The 21,855-nt window shown below is 40.6% G+C and overlaps 1 protein-coding gene across 5 annotated transcripts in view; it reads right to left on the bottom strand.

Moving 5' to 3' along the window:
• The window catches only part of NRP1 (neuropilin 1), a 116,268-nt gene that overhangs the window by 34,326 nt on the left and 60,087 nt on the right, over positions 1-21,855 (bottom strand). For all 5 annotated transcript variants that reach the window (XM_064162607.1, XM_064162608.1, XM_064162609.1 and 2 more), the window contains 3 exons: positions 20,981-21,136; positions 19,232-19,398; positions 1,508-1,663 (listed from right to left, as the gene is read on the bottom strand). In XM_064162607.1, coding sequence (XP_064018677.1) covers positions 1,508-1,663; positions 19,232-19,398; positions 20,981-21,136 — 479 coding nt within the window. The remainder of the gene's footprint in view (positions 1-1,507; positions 1,664-19,231; positions 19,399-20,980; positions 21,137-21,855) is intronic.

Here is a 21,855-nt window from a genome sequence, read left to right as displayed (position 1 = left end):
ATCTGAATAAAGACATCAGAGGGGGGCTGGTGCATAGTTGTTCATTTTGTTCTGATCAATGGGTAAAGAACTTTTGATTTCGTTCTGATTAACAGCAAAATGTTGCCACTTTAGAAGCCTGATTTTTTAATAAACTCTTTGAACAAATTAGAGATCTCACTGATAAAGGACAAGGACATGCAACAGAAAGTCACGTAAAATACACTCTTGGAACGTTTACAAATTGAAGTTGGTAATGAAGATCAGGCATGGTCTGATTTTGAAAGAGGCATTTGTTCAGATTACAGGAACCAGAGCCAGGAAACACTGTGTCTCACACAAGCCATAGTGTTGGCTCCCCTTGTGACTTGGGGCAAGCCAGTTGTTGTACCTTTATATATCATTATACAATGCCTACGTTGTGGCATTTGACCTTCTAAAGTTCCTTCTCTGTAAAACCAGGATAATATCTGCCAAAGAGAAGCTTTCAGGGTTCATTATTTATTGTTTTACAAAGTGCTTCAAAGAAGAAAGCTGTATGTGTTAAACACTGCTACCATTTTGATTAGATAAATGCAGTGGACTTGGCATAGCCTTTACAGATGAATCAGGGACAAACCAGTAACCAAATGTTTAGAGCTAGATATGGTGACACTTGATAGTGTTAAATGTTACACAGCTCTTCTGGGTCTTCACAGAGGGGTCACAAAAAAAGCTGTTTTGAAAGGAGGTATCACAAAACCTCTCCAGTTGCATCAGCCCCTGGCAGCCTCTGAGGATGCTGCTCCCCAGCACATCCTAAGTGAGGTGGGAAGGGAGGCACAGCCTCAGTGGGACTATTCCTGTGCGAGCTGGAGCAGAACTGACTTCTCAGTAACGAGCTTTATGCTCACGGCATAATGAACATTTTTTTTTTACAAGGGTCTAGTTTCATTGAGAGGTCACAGAGAGCAAAACTGCTGATAAGTGGAAAGGTGATAAAAATCTGAAAGGATGGAAAGATGTGCCTAATTATCTGCCTGTATGACCCCCAGCACCGAGCTAGCTGAAAGTCTAACAAACTACTAATGACTTGCCAGCACTCCTGCACAATGATCTCACACGGGGAGCTGAGGCAGTGGCACACTGCCTATCCAGAGTGGCACTGCAGATAAGGGACCTGTGTATTTTTAAAATGGTTTCCCATAATGTTTTCCTCAAGGTCATGCAGAAAAATCTCTGTCAAACTGCAAACAGTGCCACACTCCATGGAAAAGACCCAAACCACTCTAATTGTGGTGGGTGCAACAGACAGGGCAGCACCTTGCACCTTTTCAGCTGCTCTAGGCTCTGCTGCTCTAGGCTCTGCTCTCACAAGGTCTGCTCCTATTACTACTGAGACAACAGTCGTCTTTTGGATTATTTTTAACCCAGATCAACCCAACTAAACCTGTGATAGCTTATTCCTCTTTTTTAAACAAGTGAGAGTAACTAAACAGACCAGTGGCCCATTTCTTGGCTGAAGACAGGTAAAAGAAGAATTACTCACAACAGGCTTGTTTCCTTCCTTCAGTGTAATCCAATCCTCTCCATTGGAGCTGACATCTACACGATAGGATTTTAGATAATACTCTTTTTTTGTTTCTTTTGAGATGGCTCCTTGGGTCCCAATTCCAGAAACAAAGCGGAGGAGGCCCAGATCTACCTGTGGTAACAGATGAGGTGGGACATGAGGACAATCAGTTCAGAGTATAACAACACTGCAGAAGTGACACACCCTCCACTCCCCCCATGTTTTACAAAGCTATAAGGATGTTACATAAAGGAAGTTGCAGCACATTGTTGATAGTTACAAGGCCATGGCCTCCTCTTTTGCAGACAGACTGAGCACAGGAGATGGGAAGATATGTCTTATTAGCCAGGAGCGGTATTCACACGCCAGAGAATGATTTTTCCTCTGTGGTGGAGGAACAAGAGACATCCTTGTGTGAATGGGAACCACCAGATTGCAGAAAGTAGTTACTAGAGAAGTTCTACAAGGACCAATCTGGTGAACAATCTTACTTAATATTTTCATTAGCTACCTTGCATAGCTGCTGACAAAGTTCGCTGAGGACACAAAGCTGCAAGGCATTGTCAACACACAGGAGCATCAGGCAATGAGAACTGAATGTCCCTGAAGACTGCAGCATTGAGTTGGGATGAAATTAAAACTGTGCACTTAGGGGGTGATAACAAGAATTTTGCTAAAACCCAAGAGCTCATCACTGGCAAACAGAAGAGGAGCAAAGAATTCCAGGGTGTTTTAGTTGGTCACAAGGTAATTATGAATCTCTGTGTGATTTTGTTGGGAAAAAAACAAATGAGTTTCTTGTACTGTTTGATGAGTTTGAAGGAAACAGAGAGAACCATCAGCATGAGAGCAGTAATTCTACTCCAACTGTCAGAGATCGTGAACATTAGAAAATAATGGCATCTTCAACTTGCTGGAGAATTGAATGCTACACTGTGAACATGAATGAATGTTAGAGGCCTTCTTTCTTCATGCATTCTTTCTTTTTCTCTTATGAAGGTACACAGCAACCAAATGGATAAGGGCTTGAAGTTAACCTGTCCCTCCCCCAGTTATTTATTTGTCATCCAGGTCTCTCTGCTCATCACATTCATCACGTGGCATCACAGCATATGTGCTAGCTTGGTTGGGAGAGTGATGATGAGCTACCCAAGTCAGTTCTGCTGGCAAAAGCAGTTTTTGTCCCAGTGCACAAGTCCAGCTGCCAAATGGCTGAAACCAGGCACAGAATTTTCTCACAGCCAGACTGGTGACCACAGCTTTGAAACACCTGCCACTTCCTTGCAGCCTTTTTTTACCTTTTACAATAAACCAGCTGAAATAAAATTAATCCTGCTCTTTCTCTGCAGCTAGAACCTTCTCTTTGTTTCCTGAAGAAAATAATTTGATTTCAATATAAAACGATATTACTCACAAAACATTGATCAGAGTAATATTTTCCCCTAAATTTCAGTCATCCAGACTTTTTTTTTTTTTTGGGGGGGGTGGGGGTGAGGGAAGGGATAAAAATAGGTTGAATTCACTCCTCTCAAGTGAATGTCCCATTAACATCTTAGGCTTTCTCATTATTTCCAAAGTACGTAGGCTGCAGAATATATGTTCCTTGTGTCCCACAGGCATCCTTTTTCCTGGGTGTATGTCATATATCCAAAGGCACTGGAGCAGTTAAATCAACATGCTTTGCATTCTCTCTCAAAAAGGCTGAAGGAAGTGCTATTGAGGACAGACTGGCTGCTCTCTCTTATGTCCATGTCATATCCAAAGCATTCTGAAGTCTTCCAGCACAAGAATAGCAGCCTTGTGTATGACAGATAGAACCAGCTTTCAGGGCAAAGCCCCTGCCCCAGTTTTTAAGGCCAGTAAAGTCTGTGTGTAACATTTTAGCCCTTGTCTTTAGAGAGGTGAAATGATGCAACATTTTGTTTTGTCGTGATGGGGGGAAAAAAAAAAAGGAAAAAGAAAAAAAGCAAATCCCAGCACTGCCTTCCAAAAACAATCAAGTGATTTAAAGTAACTGGAGAGTCTCAGATGTTAGATTGTTGCAATCTGAAAGTTAATGGGGGAATCTGGGCATCATTGCACCGAGCAATCTCAGCTTAACTTCAAATGCTCTCCAAACTGTACTCTGCTGATTGTAAAGTGTGCTGCACTGAGTTATGTCCAATACCACATTCACTTCCAGGCTGAAGTGCACTTGAAAATCTGGAAGTCTGAGGGAGTGCAGAGCTAAGTTATTTAAATGATCTGCTTCTCTTACAATTTGAAACAGCTCTTCAGTTTTGAAATGATTAGGGTCCCAAGCCTGTACCATTCCAACTGATTTGAAATGATTCTAGTAGGGGCTTTTTAATATACAGTAAGTACTTCATTGTGAATATAGTCAAGCAATGGCCTATTACAAGAGATCTAGGTATTTGAAGCCGAGTTAAAACTTAACATGGGGCATTTAGAGGAAGGTCTGATTACTTGATGTGTAGGCTGAGAATTACTAGCAGTCACTGACCATCCAGGTTACTCAAGCTTGTCCCATCAAAGAACTTCAGGCCCCCACATTTTGCTTTGTCCTCAGTGCTGGTGCTCAGCACACCTCCTTAACTCCTCAGGCATTGGATATCCTACAGCATCCATCTCACTGCCCAGAGCTGACTTCCACATGCACAAAGGATATAGACATGTACCCTCATGCATAAAATCTGATAGAATTCAAAAGGCAGGCAGAAATTCTCCTGCCAGAAGCTAACAGCTCACTGGGAGAGACAGAGACTTTGAGAAAACCTCTAACTTACTGCCTGTGGGTAGGGAAGAGCTCATTAGCACCCCTGGCTACAGTGGCAGTGTAATACAGTACAGGAAGAAGCAGCTGTCTTTTGTCGTGAGGGACAACATCTCTTCACATAGATGTGTTTTCTCCAGACCCACAAACCTTTACGTGCCTCTTGAAAACTGGAACTACATCAACAGCATTCCTGGAGGCTGATGGTTTAGTGTTCAACTGCCTGCCAGAGGTTTAAAGCCCTTGCAAGAGCAAAACGTAACCTCAGACTTGCTGCATGTCAAGGGGTGTTTGATCACAAATGATAGTGGAAGTCCAACTGTCTGTGCAATTTCCAGTCAACTTAGTATGTCCTCTCCACAGAGGTCTCCAGGTGTTAACGTGACTAGAGGCAGCCTGCTGTTTGTCCTCAGTCTCCTTCAGCTAAGACAGTAATACACATCTTTAACAACTAGCTGGTGGCTTGGGCCAGCTTGTCCTTTTTGTTTCAAGGACTGGTGTTTCACGTTAAAATGAACTGTGGAGAGAGGTGGTAATGAAATACAGTACTTTTGAAGATGAACATCAAATGCATTTCCCTGAAATTATTTGACATTTAACTTTCTGCAGATGATAAGCAAGCATCTGGTATTTATTTGAGAGGACGAGAGTGATTTTGAGCCTTATTGCATGCTGTATGGCTGTGATCCGAGACAGACAGCTGTCTCCAAACCTGAAATCTTGACATTTCATTTCCATGGCCAGAGTTTCAGCTCTAACTGCAGTATGTTGCTAGTTTCTCTTCCTTCCTTCCTTCCTTCCTTCCTTCCTTCCTTCCTTCCTTCCTTCCTTCCTTCCTTCCTTCCTTCCTTCCTTCCTTCCTTCCTTCCTTCCTTCCTTCCTTCCTTCCTTCCTTCCTTCCTTCCTTCCCTTTCCCTCCCTCCCTCCTTCTCTTCCTCTCGTCCTCTTTCTCTCTCTCTCTTTCTTTTCTTCTTTCAAGTGTTGTTCATTTTCATTCAGATTTAAAAGTGTATCTCTTTTGGAAAACGATGCCTTAAGGCCTTATCCAAAATCACAGCCTTTGATAATTGCCTGTGCTGCAATGTGACTGCCTTTATTCCTTAGTACAAAACTAGGAGCAGGCCTGCCTGTAGGAATGGGCCCCTAACTTACAAGAAATAAGGAAGATCTTGAGTCTGTATTTTTTTTCCCAGGAGAGAAATATTCATGTTAAAACCCCACCTGGTTGTTCCTACTCCTAAAATCAATTTCTTTGCTGTGAAAGCATATTGCTAGACACTGGCTGTTTCTACATATGAATGACTTCCTCTCTAGTTGTTCTGCAGGTTCATTTAGCATCCAGGAAAAATAATTTTATTACTGTCTTACTGTCTCAAAAAAATGTGGGTGAGTGACACATTTGTAAGACAGAGATCTGCAAGGGGTGGCATATGCATGTTATTAGAGACCAATTAGGGAGAAGAAAAAGGAATAACATTCAGCTCTGCACAATGCATCATGTAGCAAATCTTAGCAAACCACTGCTAGAGAAGAACACACAACTTGAAATTAATGCTGCAACTTCCTATCATCATCCATAACCATGTCACAGTATGGAAGAACTTATTTTCAGAATGAAAAGCTGCCTCGCTAAATAAAATGCAGTCATTGAGGGAACTGTAGCAAGGGAGCAGTTTTACCAGTTTCTAATGCTCCTACTGTAGGTCTGCTCAACAGCTTGAGAAAATAAAGGACAAAGTGCTGGAGTTTGATTAACAACAGGAAGCTTTTTGTTGTGGGCATCTCTTGTGGCTTGAAAAGCCGTATAATCCATCACTTGACACAACATACCAAAGTAAATATTTTTAGAGAACTGTGTCATTTCCCTAGATAGCATACAGTCAGATTAGCAGTGATGCTTCACTGTTCTTCTGTCAAATCTTTAATTAAGCAAGAGTTGATTTTTTGTTTTATTAGATGTTGCTCTTGATTTGGCCAATCACGCTCCCACATGATGTATATGCAACTATGGCTTAATTCCTTTATTTATTGAGCTTTAGGGAAAGAAGGTTATAATGCTAAGCAAAAATGGCACAGGCTCTAGTAGAAATTCTGAAAGTAGTCTGATTAATTTGGTTGGAAAATTGCTTCCAAAAGTCTTTGTCCTTGAAATGAGTAGTCGCTACAAGAGCACAACTCCTTGATTAACGGCAGGGCGTAAATATTCATCTTGGATTTGAGTGAAAATAGCTTCGGCTGTAAACCATCAGTGATATTAGTGGCAGCTCCATACAGAAAGTGAGGAGAAAATATTGCTGTTAGTAAGACCTCTCCTGAAGTGCTGAAGTCTTTCTCATTGACCTTGACAACTACATCCTGAAAGCCCCAGCTCATCACAGGCTCAACTTCTAGTCTGTGCCTAACAACTGTCCTCAGTGTGCTTTACTGAACTGATGCTTATGTGACTTGGCAACAATGGGGAAGCATGAAAGCAAACATGAGTAAACATTCATGCCAAAGAAACAGGAAAGCTTGGAAGCAAAAAGGAAGTGTACTTTCTTTAGCAGTTGAAATATTCATCACAGTCTTCACCCCCTGCCCAAGTCCTTTTTTTTTTTTTTTGGAGCAGAAGAAACAAAGTTTAAAGGATCCCCCAAATGAAAACAAAGAATATACTTAAAGGATGCTGGGATTGGAGTATTGAGTACAGTGATTTATTTTTTTAGAGGCAGATGAGCTAGTTTCTACAAGAGAAAATCAAAGATAATGTTTGAAAAAGTTGGATTAATGCACAGAAAACAACCTCAGCCATCATTATGGTGCTGGTTCAAGAAGGAAAAGATGCAGAAAGTGCAAGAAAAATGAAATCCAGAAATGAAGAGGAAAAAAGAAAAGACAAGAAAAAAGAAAAAGCTAAAGAAAAGGCCTCTGTGTCTGTGACAGAGAAAAGATAATGCTTGTGTGGGCTGTGTTGCATCTGGATTCACGGCACATTCTCCTACTCTTATGTTAATTTTTTTTTGCATAAATCAGAAGCAACTAATTAAAAAAGAAATATTTAATTCTGACATGTTCTTTGAACTGGTGTTCCATCTGGTTCTGTTTGAATAGTAAAATCTGCTGTAGTTGTAAAAATTGGCAAGCAACACTCTGGTAAAGAGAAACAAAAGAGACTCAGTACAGCAGGTTAATACACTAGCATTTCAACTGGAGACACTTCCAGAACGCTGCAAGCCGAATCGCTCCAGTATGGAAACTATAAAGATCAAATGGAAGAGAAATGATGCAAGTGGGCTGGCAGAAGCACTGCCACTGGTGCACATTAGCTCTGTGTGATATTTCTAGTGTGAGTCTTTGGAGGAGTTTGGTGTGAAAGCAAAGACAAAGCAATGCTCCCCTGAGAAGGGCTCGCTGTAGTGTACGAAATGCAGCCAGCGCACATGCAGTGATAGGGAACGATTCTGCTGCTGTTCATTTGCAAGCTCCACCTTAGGTATTTGCAGGGTGTTCTGGTGTAACATGGTGGTAATTCAGAAGACTCAGAAAATACCTCCTTCTTCATTTATTTTTTAACTTGAAAACTACTTAAAACCTGAACACCAAGATACAATAAACTCTGATAACAAAGGGAAGAAAATGTAACCGTGTAGAGGTTTCTATAGACCCTGGGATCTAAGCAATCAGCATCTTGTGCCATTCGAACCTTCTCTGTGGCAGTGAAGAGAAAGGCTGATTAACTCCCTCTGCTTTAGAAAAAGGTTGGTTTACATCTTGCAGGAGCATATCTTGCTGTGAAATATTACTTCTTTAAAATGAAAACCTTTGCTATGGCACGACATTAACTTGCAAATGGATAACCTAAGACATGTACAATGACTTGGTCAAAAAAGGAGGAATGTGAATGGCCCCTTTCTCCATCTAAGATACTTAGGAACCCTTGCTGAGCAATAAATGAGTCAGGAACGTAATACTTTTAATTAACATCTTCTGAATACTTATTTGTAATTTACATTTAATTTTAAACCTGAGCTTAATCCTCTGATCTGGAATGAAGACAACTATTTAGTGCAGTTTGAATGTAACCTTCCCCAGTTTGTGTTAAGAAACTATAGAAAAGGGAAACTCTATAGCAATACTTGCAGAACCACTCTTTTCTGAGAGAAGGACATAATTGTAGGGCTTCTTTCTCCCTAAGTGCACCAAGCAACTAATGCACAAATGGGAAACAAGTAATCCAAAGCTGCTCTATCAGACTGCTTCACATCTGAATAACTGGGCTTTGGGTGGCAAAAACACTGAATTTTGTTTATAAAGGTCTTCTGTAGCATTTTTTTTTGGCCATCTGCTGTCCTATTAAAATGAGAGTGCAGGCAGAAGGGCTTGATTGAGAATGCATTTCGCTGTTTGGAATGTAAGCACAGTAGTACACATGTGTAAACCTCACAGAAATAACCTCTGCTTTTCCCTGTTCCTCAGCATCCCTTTGGCAACTGGTAGGAAGCTGGCAGGCCAGGGAATGGTATACTATGCAGAATGAAACCTCTGCTGTCTCAGTCAGCACACCTTGATGGTATTGATAGATCTGACTGCACAATCACCGTGTTCAAGCAAGTTCCATGGGAATTGCTGGAATCTGCTATACTTGGGTATTTCTGAAAGTTCAGGCCTTGGGTTTTCTATAAAAAATAACAACAAAATGAGGAAAAAGTGCCAGTGTCTAAGATTTAATGCCTTTTAAGCCTAATTTCACTGGCAACTGGAATAGGTGTATACCCTGTGTCACACGGAAATATATGTATTCACCTGTGATCAGCTTTCTCATCTTGGAAAATCATCAGAGTCTCTTTAAATCAGTCAGTCATCCACAGGAGCCTGCACTCATTTATTCTCTGTTAAATGGAACTGTCAGTTTTGTTGCACCAGAATTCGATTTTCTATTTCATACACATTGTGTATGATGATTTTAATTTACTACTGGGTCACCAAGCAAGTCACTACTTCTTTAAAATATGAGTTTCTGCTACCTTCTAGAAAAATGTTGGCTAGATGCAGTTAGATGTGGTGAGGGTAACTACAAGTGTATGGTGAAAAACAAAACAAGAGACAAAGACCATACATGTAAAGATAATTTTTCTTTTTCCTTGGTGTGTTCCTCACTGCTCTGAGGAAATGCACATAGAGGTGAAACACTTCTGTGACTGTGATTTGGAAGATCCACTGCCAAGAGCGGTGTTCTTGTCCCATGCTGTGGGAAGAAGGAGGACAGCAGAAGGGATGGTGTGGGCCAGTGACTACCAAGACAACTTCACCTCTGATTCTAAAGCAAACCAGGGAGACTGGTTTGCTTTAGAAGCAGCTCTGTCCCCAGCTCTGCCCTTCTCTTAACAAAGCCCACTTAAACTCCAGCCACGGGGATTTCATTCGGTCAGCTAATGATGCCTGGTTTGTGTACATCCACTCTGCCTCTCTAAAAGTTCCTCTGTTTCCAGCTATGTAAAAGCAAAGCTACAGATTTGTAAGTGCTGTGGCTTTTTAAAATAAACACAGGATGTATTTTCCTAGTTAAGCATACCATGAAAGGGGGGAACAGTTAATTTTTATGGCCTGATAAGAGCATTTAAAAATATTCTGTACTATGTCAACCCTTCAGCCTATAGCCTGAATTTAATAGGATTTGCAATGGAAGAGCCTGCTCCTGGCTGAAAGCCACCTCAGTCTACAATGCAATCTACAATCTAGAACCTAAATTTGACTAGTTAAAGCACACCCTGGTTTTACAAGTGATAGGGCAAACTGATCTGTTGATCAGCTTCAGAAGATCACAGAGAGGGCTGTTTAGTCTTGAGAAGGCTGAGAGAGGATCTGATCAGCGTCTATAAAAATCTGAGGAGTGGCTGTCAAGTGGTTGGGGCCAACCTCTTTTCAGTGGTGTACAGTAATAAGACAAGGAACAATGGATACAAACTTGAACAGAGAAGGTTTCACCTCAACATGAGGAGAAACTTCTGTACAGTGGAGGTGACAGAACACCGGAGAAGGCTGCCCAGGGAGATTGTGGAGTCTCCTTCTCTGGAGACTTTCAAAACCCACCTGGATGCATTCCTGTGTGGACTACTCTTGGTGATCCTGCTTTTGGCAGGGCGGGGTTGGACTCAATAATCTCTGGAGATTATTGGTCCCTTCCAACCTCTAATACTCTGTGATTCTGTGACATTAGTTTGATCCAAAATGTTCAACACAGAAGGCTGCAAGAAAGGAGATGGGGCTACACAGGTAGAGCTGGTTGGTGGGAGCTGTGTGTAAACAGTCCTTCTCTGATGAGCAGCCAGCTGTTCCTGCAAACAGAGGAACCCAACCTCAGCTTATTGCTCGGTCAACTGTGCTTTCTCTGCTAGTGGATTTTATCAGACAGCTATGGAGCTTACTCTGATGCCTTTTAAAAGACTTTTTGGAAAAAAAACCAATAAAGATATTAAAGGTAAAGCCAAAACTGGAAGTATTTCCTCATTAAAATATACCTTTAAAATTTTTCCCTGTTGAAATATACTCCTTTTTTAGTTCCTTGCTGAACTACACCCTTTTTCAGTTCCTTTCCCCTCCTTCCCCCATTTTTTTTTAGGTGGGAAGAAGACAAATTGCTTTCTGAAGGGCAAGTATTTACCATTGGAAAAAAAAAAAATCTCATTTATCTTTCCACTTTATCTATTTTGCTACTGCTGTGAAAATGTCACCTAATGGGTAGAACAGAATTAAAGTGGACCAGAAAAGCAGGATGACAGAAAGACAGGGGAGGCAAATAATAGCTCAGCAACAGAAAATCTGGAGCATGGATGCTGGGATAGGGAAGGGCCCACAGGACTCATGAACTCTTCAGCTTCATACTACTGTGCAGGTGTGGAAAGAGTGAATTAAAGCACACAATCGTCTCTGCAAAGCACTCAGCAGTACACCTATCATCCCCAGCCGAGGGTTGGCCCCCTGAGAACAGAGACCTTTAGCTCAGCAACAACTCTGCTTATTATAACATGCCTCAGCTGCGTGTTCCAGCCAAGGCTGTGTTTTTAGCCACCACCCTCAGCCATTTAGCTTCTAGCCTTGAGCTCTGCCTCACCCACAGTTTGACATCTGTCTAGTCTTGTAGATTAATTTATTTCTACTGGACTCAAGAAAATCTCCTTTTGAGATATCTTCCTTCACATCTGCAGAAAGCTCTGGCTGTGGTGGAGTAGATGTGTTACAGTGCCTGGTAGCAGGGAGGGCAAGGCTGCCTCAGCCCCTGTGGGGTCTGCAAGCCATCTGGGGGAGAGCTCCCCTACCAAGCAGAATGGCACAAACAACTGATTTTTTGGCTTGATGGCAGTTTGAAAACCACCAAACAATAACAAATGCTTTGAGTCAAGCCAAATGAATGAACCTGGTGAATTAAAAAAAACCAACAACATATTAAAAGAGGAGAGAGAATGGAGAAAAATAATTTTGTAGAGGCTTTTTAAAGGGGGTTCTATGTCTGTGAAAGAAAGTGGGGAAAAAAAGACGTTAACTGAAACAAACCAAACCAGCCCTGTGGTATTTAGTTTAAAAACATATTCACATTTTAAAATTTCTTTCCCTTTTAGAACTAAGTAGTGAAAATGAGATAAATTCACAAAATTATTTTAGTAGATGCTGAATCTGTACTTTTGCTGGACATGTTTCTAATTCACTATCTCGGCTCGAAAGGGCCATCTGTCTTGCAGCCGTTGAGGGGATGCAGGGCTGGACTGGGAAGTGGATGCATAAGTAATTACAGAGTTACATACAAACTACTCAGATCTCTGCATAATGGATCCCCTGAAAGAACTGAAACTATTATAATGATTAGGCTGGTAGTGGAGGCTCGGAGGGGCTCTGCTTCTGCTGCTCCTCCATATGTTGCACGCAGGATTGCTCGAAGCCACACAGGACTCCCCTCTGTATTAGGGCTGATGCTGAAACAAGTCAGAGGGAGGTAGAGAGGATTTTCTTTTAAACTGCATCTTGCACCTGCACTTCTGGAGCAATAAGGCTCAGTTCTCTGAGCATCCCTTCAGCTTTCCCAGAGTGATAAATCCACGGCTGGGAACTTTCTGGCACTAAAATAGCTCTTGAAGCACTTCTGAATAATCAAAAAAACCTTCATACTTCGTAGGGCCCTTTTATTTCTTTCTCTCCCTCTTGTCTAATTTCAGTACTTGCCTTTGTGAAACTCTACCATTTATTCCCATGTCACAGTAAATAAAGGTACGACTGTATCCAGCTGGGTCAATTAACCCCAGTTCTGTGCTGTGTCACAGTCTGTATGGGCTGTGATTTCCAGAAGGGAATATTCTTTTGTCATTCCTTGCCCATGTGCAGAGCATGTTAAGACTGTAAGATAACTGCAACATATTTCCACACAAAGCTAGCTCTGCTTTTTTGGTAAATTTCTGGAGTGCAGTTATGAACTGTAAAATGACATGAACCAAATACATGACCTGTATTCTGAAGTGGTGGAGAAGACAAAGGACTGACAGTTTTTGTGCTTTAATGTCAGTGTGCTCCCTAATAATGGGCAAGCCCTGCTACAAAGCCTCTGAACTTCAGCTCTCAGGCAGTCCTTCAAAGGCTAGGAGAGCTGGAAGGCTGAGGTTTCCCAGGTTTCATGTTATTCTATGCAGCAATACGATGCACTTTGCTGCAATATCAAACTCCAAAAGAAACAGAAATAATAAGAATAAAAACAACAGACATTGTTGACTTGCACTTCCTTGAGCTTTCATGTGAAATATTTAGATAAGCTTGCTTGGGAAAGTCAACCTACACAGCTGCCTGGTGTAAGAATAAACCTGTTAGTGAAGCAAATGTGCTGCGCAGCAGTGTGTGTAAACACTGACTATATTTTTAAGAGGGTATCTGATAAGGAAATAAGCAATGACACAGATGAAAGGTTGAGACACCAAATGATGAACTGCAATTATTTTCAGAGGTGCTACAGGAATAAATCTGTACTAATCTATGTAGCAGCTCATATCAGTAAAGCATGCTTCTGGGGTTCGCTTACAATGGAGCAAATAATGAAGAATGTAGCTTGCTGCAAATGTAAAGGAATGAAGACAAATGTGGAAGGAAAATTCCACCTCAGAGGTCCCTCTCATTCGGGAGAAGTACTGTATACATAGAAGTGTTTTAAATCAGCGGTAGTATATTTTCCTTGAATGGGAGAGTTAGTGTTAAATAAACAACTGATATTTCAATCAGTGGAGGTAAGGGAGGACTCCCAGGTTGCTTTTTGCTGAGGCCTGTTCTTACCTCTCTCTGGCCTTTCTCCAGGTCCCTAAATGCTGCAAGATGCAGAGGAGTTTTGCCCCAGATTGACTGACATGTCTAGAGGCCTCTGCAAGACTCATAGGTGCTAGAGGGAGTGACCAGACCTTTTCTCTGTGCCAACCTCTGACTCGGGCCATTTTAACTTGGTACCAGATCTATGCCCTGCTGAGAAGCCCAGCAATACAAATTTGAGCTGGATTAGCCATATCTGTCATATGAGCCAGAACACACAACAGGGAGATCATCTCAGTGTATGGTTTTATGTAAGCTGCAGGATGACTGATAATACCCAATCCAAAGTACAGTGTCTGTTTATGTTAACCCTCTGTTAACCTTTATTCAACAAATTTGAGCTGGCAGAGTGTGTTTACACCAGAGCAGTGCCTTTTGTTATATGCCTGCAAAGTTTTGATCTGATACTAGCATTCTTCAAGCTGTATTTATGCCTTTGTCCAAGCCCAGACACAATATGAACCCTGTATCTTGTGTTATTAACAAAGATGCTTTGCTTTCTAGGCAAGCTGGAGGTCTCCCTCAGTGTTACAAGACGAGAGAAAAATCATACCACCCAGAAACTGTCATCCAGCTTGGCAGGAGTGTAAAGATTTGTGTTTTATGCATTAGAAGAAACATTTGGATAGAAAGCACACAGATTCTGCAGTAAAAGTCCCCAGAAGGTGTTGCTCCTTGCGGGTTTGCAAACCCACACCATTAAGAGGATTGATGATTGCACAGGTTCCCAGTGACCCTGGTAATAGGCAATCAGTCTCCCTTCAAAACCACACACACGTGAGCCTCAAGTGTTTTTAGCTGACGGCACCTATTCGGCTGGGTGCTCCTCTTGGAGACACCTCCCATCTGCTGTGCTGCCCTGGATGGCCATAACCCATTGAGGCAGCCCTGAGATACAAAGGTTTGTAATGCACAGTGGCCTCACTCAAAAGCTTCAGCAAAAAGACACAAAATGTTCCCTAAATGTAAAGATTTGACGTTGCTTTTTCGGATGAGTGTAAATGTAACTGCTGTTCTTAATGCAAACATTAAATCTACTCTGTAAAAGCACAATTACTGCTGCCATGGCAGAAATCAGTTGTCCCTTTTGAAGGAATGCCTTGAAAGTGCAATCATAAAATCCCTGCACGTTATGGATTTCATTAACGTTGTGCTCCCTCAGGATTCCCAATTGCACAATAACAGGAGTTCTTTAAATTTTAAATACCACAGACAGGAACAGTTTCACTAAAACCAGATGTGAAACCCTCACACTGGCCTTCTTACTGGTCCTAAGCACTGAAACTGGCTGGTAATTGATACCTATTAAGGTGTTTGTTGTTCAGATTACAGAAATGGAAACACTATACTATTTTTCCTGTGAAAGGATACGTTAATGAGGGACAATGACTTAGGCTGCAATGGCAGTTCCCTGCCCTTGATGAAATTCAAGGGTTGCTTTTACTTTTTATTTTAGATTATGCTATTTCACACCGAAAAGCAGCTGAGTCTGTGAAACCTAAGTGTAATAAACAAGTAGGCTGAGCTTAAAGTTGAGGAGCTAATAACACCCTATATGACAATAAACTAACTTCATACTTATTTTTGGCAGTTCTTACCTCATATGTATCTTTATTCCATTCTTATTAGAAAATCCATGGACTTTATTAATGTGTTTTTAAAGAAGAAATTCAATCTGCAATGACTCTGTTTCTGATTATGGAATCACCCCAAATCTCAAGTTGGCTGAGCAGTTTGCACAAGTGTGTTTGAAAGTAAAAATGAAAAATGGAGAAAGTACTGTGCAGATCTATAGTGTGCCTGTGCTGTGGGCATTTTGAACTTAAGCTTTGACATTTATTTCCAGATAACTGAGGAAAGGAACAGACAGGCAGCTTTGCTTAGCAGAGCTGGGTGTGCAGGCAGCATTCAGATGAACTGGGGAGTTAGTACCTTGTCAGCCACAAAGGAGCAATCTAGTTTTTCCACCAGAGAACGTGTTCCACATCCACAGATGGAATGCATGCAATTCCATTGCTAACAACAAGCCTACACTATTTGCCTTATTCTTTTCAGTGAAATGGTCCAAAAGATGTCAACACCTTAAAGGAGACAATCATATCTCATGCCCTCTAGATGTCCTCTGTAGATACCAATCTCTTTTGCTGGTACTTAACCAAGGTTTTCTGTTTGGTTTGGTTCTTTTTTTTTTGTCTTAGCTAAAATAGTAACCTTGAAAAGAAAGGTAAAAAGAAGGGAAAGGAGAACTATAATATTTCCCCTCTATTACAAAAGGATGCAATAAGGAAATCAGAATTTGGAGCTGAACTTTCAAGCTGCTTTGCCCATGTTTGACTACACACATCTCATATATATGCTGTGTATATTAGGAGTTAGAAAGCAGACATAACTACTCAAGCAGCTGCAGTGTGTGTGCAGGTATGGAAACCTGCAATTGTGAAGAGATGAATGAACACTGACATACACAAAATCTTTGTCTCTCAGACAAGGGCATACTGGCAGAAGTTTTCACTTTAAAAGTTCAAGCTTCAGCACGGCAGCATCCTTCAGATTGTTTTTTGATGTTATTTTCTAGAGTTCTTGCACTGTGTAATGAAGTTCCATTTATGCTGTACTGCACAAAAGCAAGTACTTCAATGGCTAGTAATGACTAGTTTACAATAGAATGCAGAGCAAAACAGAACAAGGTGACCTCAAGTCCATATACAAGAGCCTTACTCTTTTTATGAACTACTATGATTTTTATTCTAACTGTTATTTTCAGAGCAGTTTATTAGTTACATGTCCTTGCTTTGTTGTCTGTAAGCTCTTATGGAGATGAACATCTGTTCCTGGGATATCTATACAGAGGAAGCACGGGCTTTCAATATTCTATCCAGATACAACTCTCCACATGTGCTTAATGCCAATGGCATTAAGACTTTGTAGGAGATGGTGGTTCATGTTCACAAAGACCCAGTTATTTCAGTGCCTGGATGGTCTGAAGTGGTCAGCACCCAACTCAAGATTGTCAGTTGAATTAAACAGGAAAGCACTTAGAACACATTTTGAAGCATGAAATGGAAAAGGTAGTATTGAATGAAACCATAATAAACAAGTATGAGAATGAATATCCTCCTGCCTCAAATTAAGCCAAAGATGACTTAAGCCACTGTACCTTGTGAAAAGCCAGGGGATGCTATACTCAGTCTTCAAACTAGCTTCCAATGAAGCTGAATGGTTGAAATAACCAGGAGTTCTTCTGCAATATATGTTAAGCATATCTATTCAATGCAATTAATCTCCAAGCAAGACTTTGTAGGCTTAGCCCTGCAAACAAGACACAGCTGTGTAGCAAAGGCTGCTTCAGCCTAGCTGCTCCATTGTTAAGTCTTCCTTAGGGTTGCCAGTTTCTGCATGTGGGCCCTGGGCAGCGGAGGAGACACTCTAGAGCTAGATTGCTCAGTGAAATGGTTCATGCTGCCTTTTCCAAGCTGAGAGCTGTGCTGTAAGCAGTACAGCGTACAAATAAGCATCAACTTCTTGGCTGATGTGGTAGCTAGAAGCAGTGTAAAGCTGCTGAAAATTATGCTCAGTGGTTGTTTCAGCCCCTGAACACCTTGGTTTATGGCAGAAGGCAAAGAAGGTTGAAAAATTCATGCTCAGGAGGCCTATGGTACCCTGAGCTGTTTTAAACATAAACCTTAGAGTAGCTTAGATTCTGCTATGTGTTTGCTATTAAAAAGTTAATGGGTAAAAAAAAAGTCCTTTGAAACTTTTTCTCAGAAAGATCCCATTCTAAGTAAAAGGATGAAGACAGATATATATATATATATGCATTCATCATAACTTAATAAAATTAATAAGCACACAGAACACATGAATGAGATTTTACTAGCTCTCTTGTTTTGATTACCCAGTCCTAAATGAGTGACAGCAGAAAAGAAGGAAATAAAGAAAAAGTGGTGGCCCTCTGACAAAATAATACAGATGGAACTTGATTCTGATTCATTCCACCCTTTTTCCATGTGCATTCCATAGATTGTAAGTGGCAATGATTAATAACAAGCCTTGAACTTAGATAAGGCTGAGGAGATTTTAACATTTATTATTAAGTAAGGAAAAAGGATCAACAGATTTTGTTTGCAACTCTGAAGTCTGATTAGGTCCATCATACATGATTACCAAGTTGGCAAGAGCTCAGGATATACAGGGCCCCCAAGCAGGATACCTGAGAGTCCCATTGTGTGCCAAGGATCAGAAATGAAAGGTTTCCCCCTCTTTCTTCCCTTTACTAACTACTACTCAACATGTTTTTTAAGCTTTCTTGCAGACAGCAAACCTCACAGGAAACACCAATGTGAACACTGGTATGGATGGCTAATAAGGCATTGTTTTTATATGTCACTTAGTCGTTTCCTAGAGAAAACAACAGAAGCAGGAGGAATATTTCAAATATAGGGACAACTTTTCAATATTAGTGATATTGATGTAATACGCTCAAGCTTTGCTTTTAGGTTTTGCCAACAGAAATAAAACCTCGGAGACAACTAAGAGGTGTAAGTCAACCTAAAACTAAGAGCAACAAATGGGGTTTTTTACCTCGTGATTTTAATGCTTGCCTGCTGGTATAGATTATTTGTATGCAGTAATTCATGTGAATAATTTTAACCTCTTCAGGAATCAGCTATGCACCTGGTAAGAAATAGCAGACAACAAGCCCAGGCAGACTGCCTGTGCTCAAGGAGTCTCTTTGCGGTGACAAATGTTTAGACCATTTCTCCTGTAGAATCATAGAATCAACCAGGTTGGAAGAGACTTTCAAGATCACCAGCCCTATCCAATCAACTAGACCATGGCACTAAGTGCCCCATACAGTCTTTTCTTGAACATCTCCAGAGATGGTGACTTCTCCACCTCCCTGGGCAGCCCATTCCAATGGCAAATCACTCTGTGAAGAACTTCCTCTCAGTGTCAAGCCTATACCTCCCCTGGCACAACTTGAGACTGTGTCCCCTTGTTCTGTGGCTGGTTGCCTGAGAGAGGAGACTGACCCTCACCTGGTTCTGTACTCACAGAGCAAAGCCAAGGCAGCCAATCTTGCTAAGAATTGTTGTGTTTAAGGATGTGGAAAAATAGCCACAGGCCAGAGACCACTGAACTCATTTAATGTGTAACACATTCTAGAAGGGACATAGGTCTTTTGAGGTGAAATCTGAGTGCATGAAAACACCATGCTTGTATTAATGCTTGACTGTAATCAGCTAGAGACATAGCACATGCTCAGTTTACCAGGACACTTTAAGTGCATGTTAAACTAATATTGACTTTTCCACTAACCCAAAATCTCTGTTATTTGTGCCCAGAAGACTGAAAAAACAATAGACGTGGGAAGCAGAAGAATTAATCTTCCTGACCTTTTCTTTTTTTTCATACCTTTGGGAGCCAGCCTTTTTTGTGTATCTAATAGAAGATGTGAGCTATTCACTCCCACTGATCCTTAGATTATGCAGAAGTATTGTACTGTGATTTGGGTTTTTTTTCTTTTTCCTCTTCCTTTCTTTTGCATTCTCCACATTCAATAAACTCCACAGAGTATTATTAATAATATCTTTAAATTGTTGTCTTTTTACCTGTATCCATTCTCTGATAGAATCTTCCCCTGGGGTCCATCCATTCTCAGGGTAATTTAAGCGGGACCTCTCTGAAGACCAGATAGCGCTGTACTGGGAGGAGACAGTGATCTGATCAGAGTGAATTTCTCCTGACTCCATACCCAGTGGTTCCATGCACTGGAAATCTGAAGAAAAACAAATTACCATTGTCATTACGGTCAGCTTTTTGATTCACACTTCGAATAATGAGAACATTTTCCTGCTTTGAATATGAATATCTAAAGAATATATTTTTATGTGACTTTGAATTCTTTAACAACTTTAAGTGAGCCAGTAGTGGGCTTACGCCATCATTCTTAATACTGTCATTTATGTTGCCATGACAATTCCTGCAATAATAATGCCATACAAATATTTTTAGCTCAGTGTTGTATCCATTTCAGTGTTGGACAGTAGAATTTTCTTTTCTAGGGTAGCACAGGCACTCCCATGGATTCATAATACAAACCAATTAATATTCACCTCATAATTATGCACAGAACAAGAAAAGACAGACAACTGTATAAAATAATTTGCTTTTAAAACTATTTGCTCCAGCACAAAAACTATTAAATGTTTTAAAAATACTAATTAAAGTTCTACTTATTCTGCTTGGATCCTGGACACTAGAAAGAAACAGATCAGCAAAATTTGAATCCAGATCAGAAGATTATTGACCTAAGGGAAGTATCACCTCTTCTCTAACATGCTATACTTTAAATGAGTTTATCATCTCCATACAATCACTTTTTTGTTGACACAAAATCTAACTAAGTCATTTAGAATCAACTGACACCCCAGCCACTATATTGAGTTCAAAGACAGATAGATAGATAGATAGATAGATAGATAGATAGATAGATAGATAGATAGATAGATAGATAGATGGATAGATGAATAGATAGATAGATAGACACATTGATGGACACATAGACAGACAGACAAATAGACAGGCAGATAGATGGACACATAGGCAGGCAGCCAGCAGAAGACAGGTGGGGAGTAACATGGATAATTTCAGTAAACTCATTTTCCTTTTGTCTTTCTTTGACTAAACAAGTACTTCAGATCTGGATGAATCTGCTTAAAACTCAGTAAGTTACAGAAAGGAGAGAGAGTTTGATTTAAAGTCTGTGTTTTATCATCAAGTAGAGCAAGGAAATCTGCAAGGAAATGGTGCAACACAGGCTATTATTTTCCTACATCTCCCTTACTTTGCTTCGTTCTTTGTCCAAAAGGTAAGCAGGAAAATGAGGCAACAGGGGGAAAAAAAACAGACACAGAACAAAACTTAAATAGCTTATGAAATGGTTTAGCAAGAGCACATGTATTAAATGAGTTCTTTTTATTCAAGAAATTGGTCATCAAAGCTTATTCTGTGTAATAAAAAAAGGCTTTGGATAGTATATTCATTGTTCTTGTTCTGTTGTTTTAATGCAAGTGTTCAGTGGCTCTGCACTCCGATGTTTCCTTGGTCAGCACAGTTTTTCACAATAACTATCCCAACTTCCTGGCAATGCTGCAGAATAAAACTGTTAAGGAAAATTCTGCCTCTTGCACTGTTTTTCAAAGGGCAGCTGTTCTTAAAAGAAAAAAAAAAATCAGAACCAACCATTCCCCAACATTTTATTTATTTAAGGTTGCTTTAAAGTTTGCAACACCTGGTGTGCAGAAAGACACAACGGAGACTATTTTCCAAAGAGCTCTGCAGGAGAGATAAATACTGACCTTCTGATACACTGCTTTGTGACACGCTGTAGTTTGCTGAGAATCCCTCTTTTGCTATTGCACTGTCGGTGTAAAATACCATTGAAAGAATCCCTGTTGAAGACCGGACACGTCCTGGGTTGTTCTGCCCACAATAGCGTCCTATGTGTGGACCAACTGCAAAGAGACACCATACAATAGTAAACTACCAGTTCCGCTGCAACAATAAGTGCCAACACAATAGCCTCCAAACACAGTCCCTCAGCAGGTAACAATGAAACCTCTACAGCAGCTCAAAATCACACTCTCATCAATAACTTAGTAGTGAACAATAAATTGTTTATCCTGCTCTAGGAATCCACCTTCTCAAGCATTGCAGATAGCACTCTTTAAATGTATTGAAAATGTAAAGAAAAAGTGTCCTTGAAAGTGTGCAGCAAGGGCAACGATACACTAAATTGCACATACAGAACACCCAGAGTATTTCCCCAGGTGCTACTGAAGCACATGTTTATGGCAAGGGCATCTGAATGGTTTGGTTTGCCCATTCAGTGTACTAAAACACAAGTTTAAACAACATCTTCATTTTTTTTTGTTCAACGTTGAGAAACTCTTGCTAATTGTACAGTCAGTTTTGAAAAACATCTTTGCACTCCTTTTGAGGCTATGACCAATGACTCTTCACCCACTTCTGCTTAGGCTTTCAGCACACCCTTTCAGATCTTTTTGCCTATATGCTCAATATTAAAGAATACTGTAAAAGAATCCACGAGGAAAGCCTGAATCCTTTCAAATGAACAAAGATTCTTCAGTGCATCTGAAGAAGCACAGGCAGAACACACACACGTATGTGATCTCGCTCATTGTTAATCATCTATAAACCAGTTCTTGATGTT

This window comes from Pogoniulus pusillus, chromosome 23 (genome assembly GCF_015220805.1).
Source record: "Pogoniulus pusillus isolate bPogPus1 chromosome 23, bPogPus1.pri, whole genome shotgun sequence".
Taxonomy (NCBI): domain Eukaryota; kingdom Metazoa; phylum Chordata; class Aves; order Piciformes; family Lybiidae; genus Pogoniulus; species Pogoniulus pusillus.
This window is presented reverse-complemented; position numbering and strand designations above follow the sequence as displayed.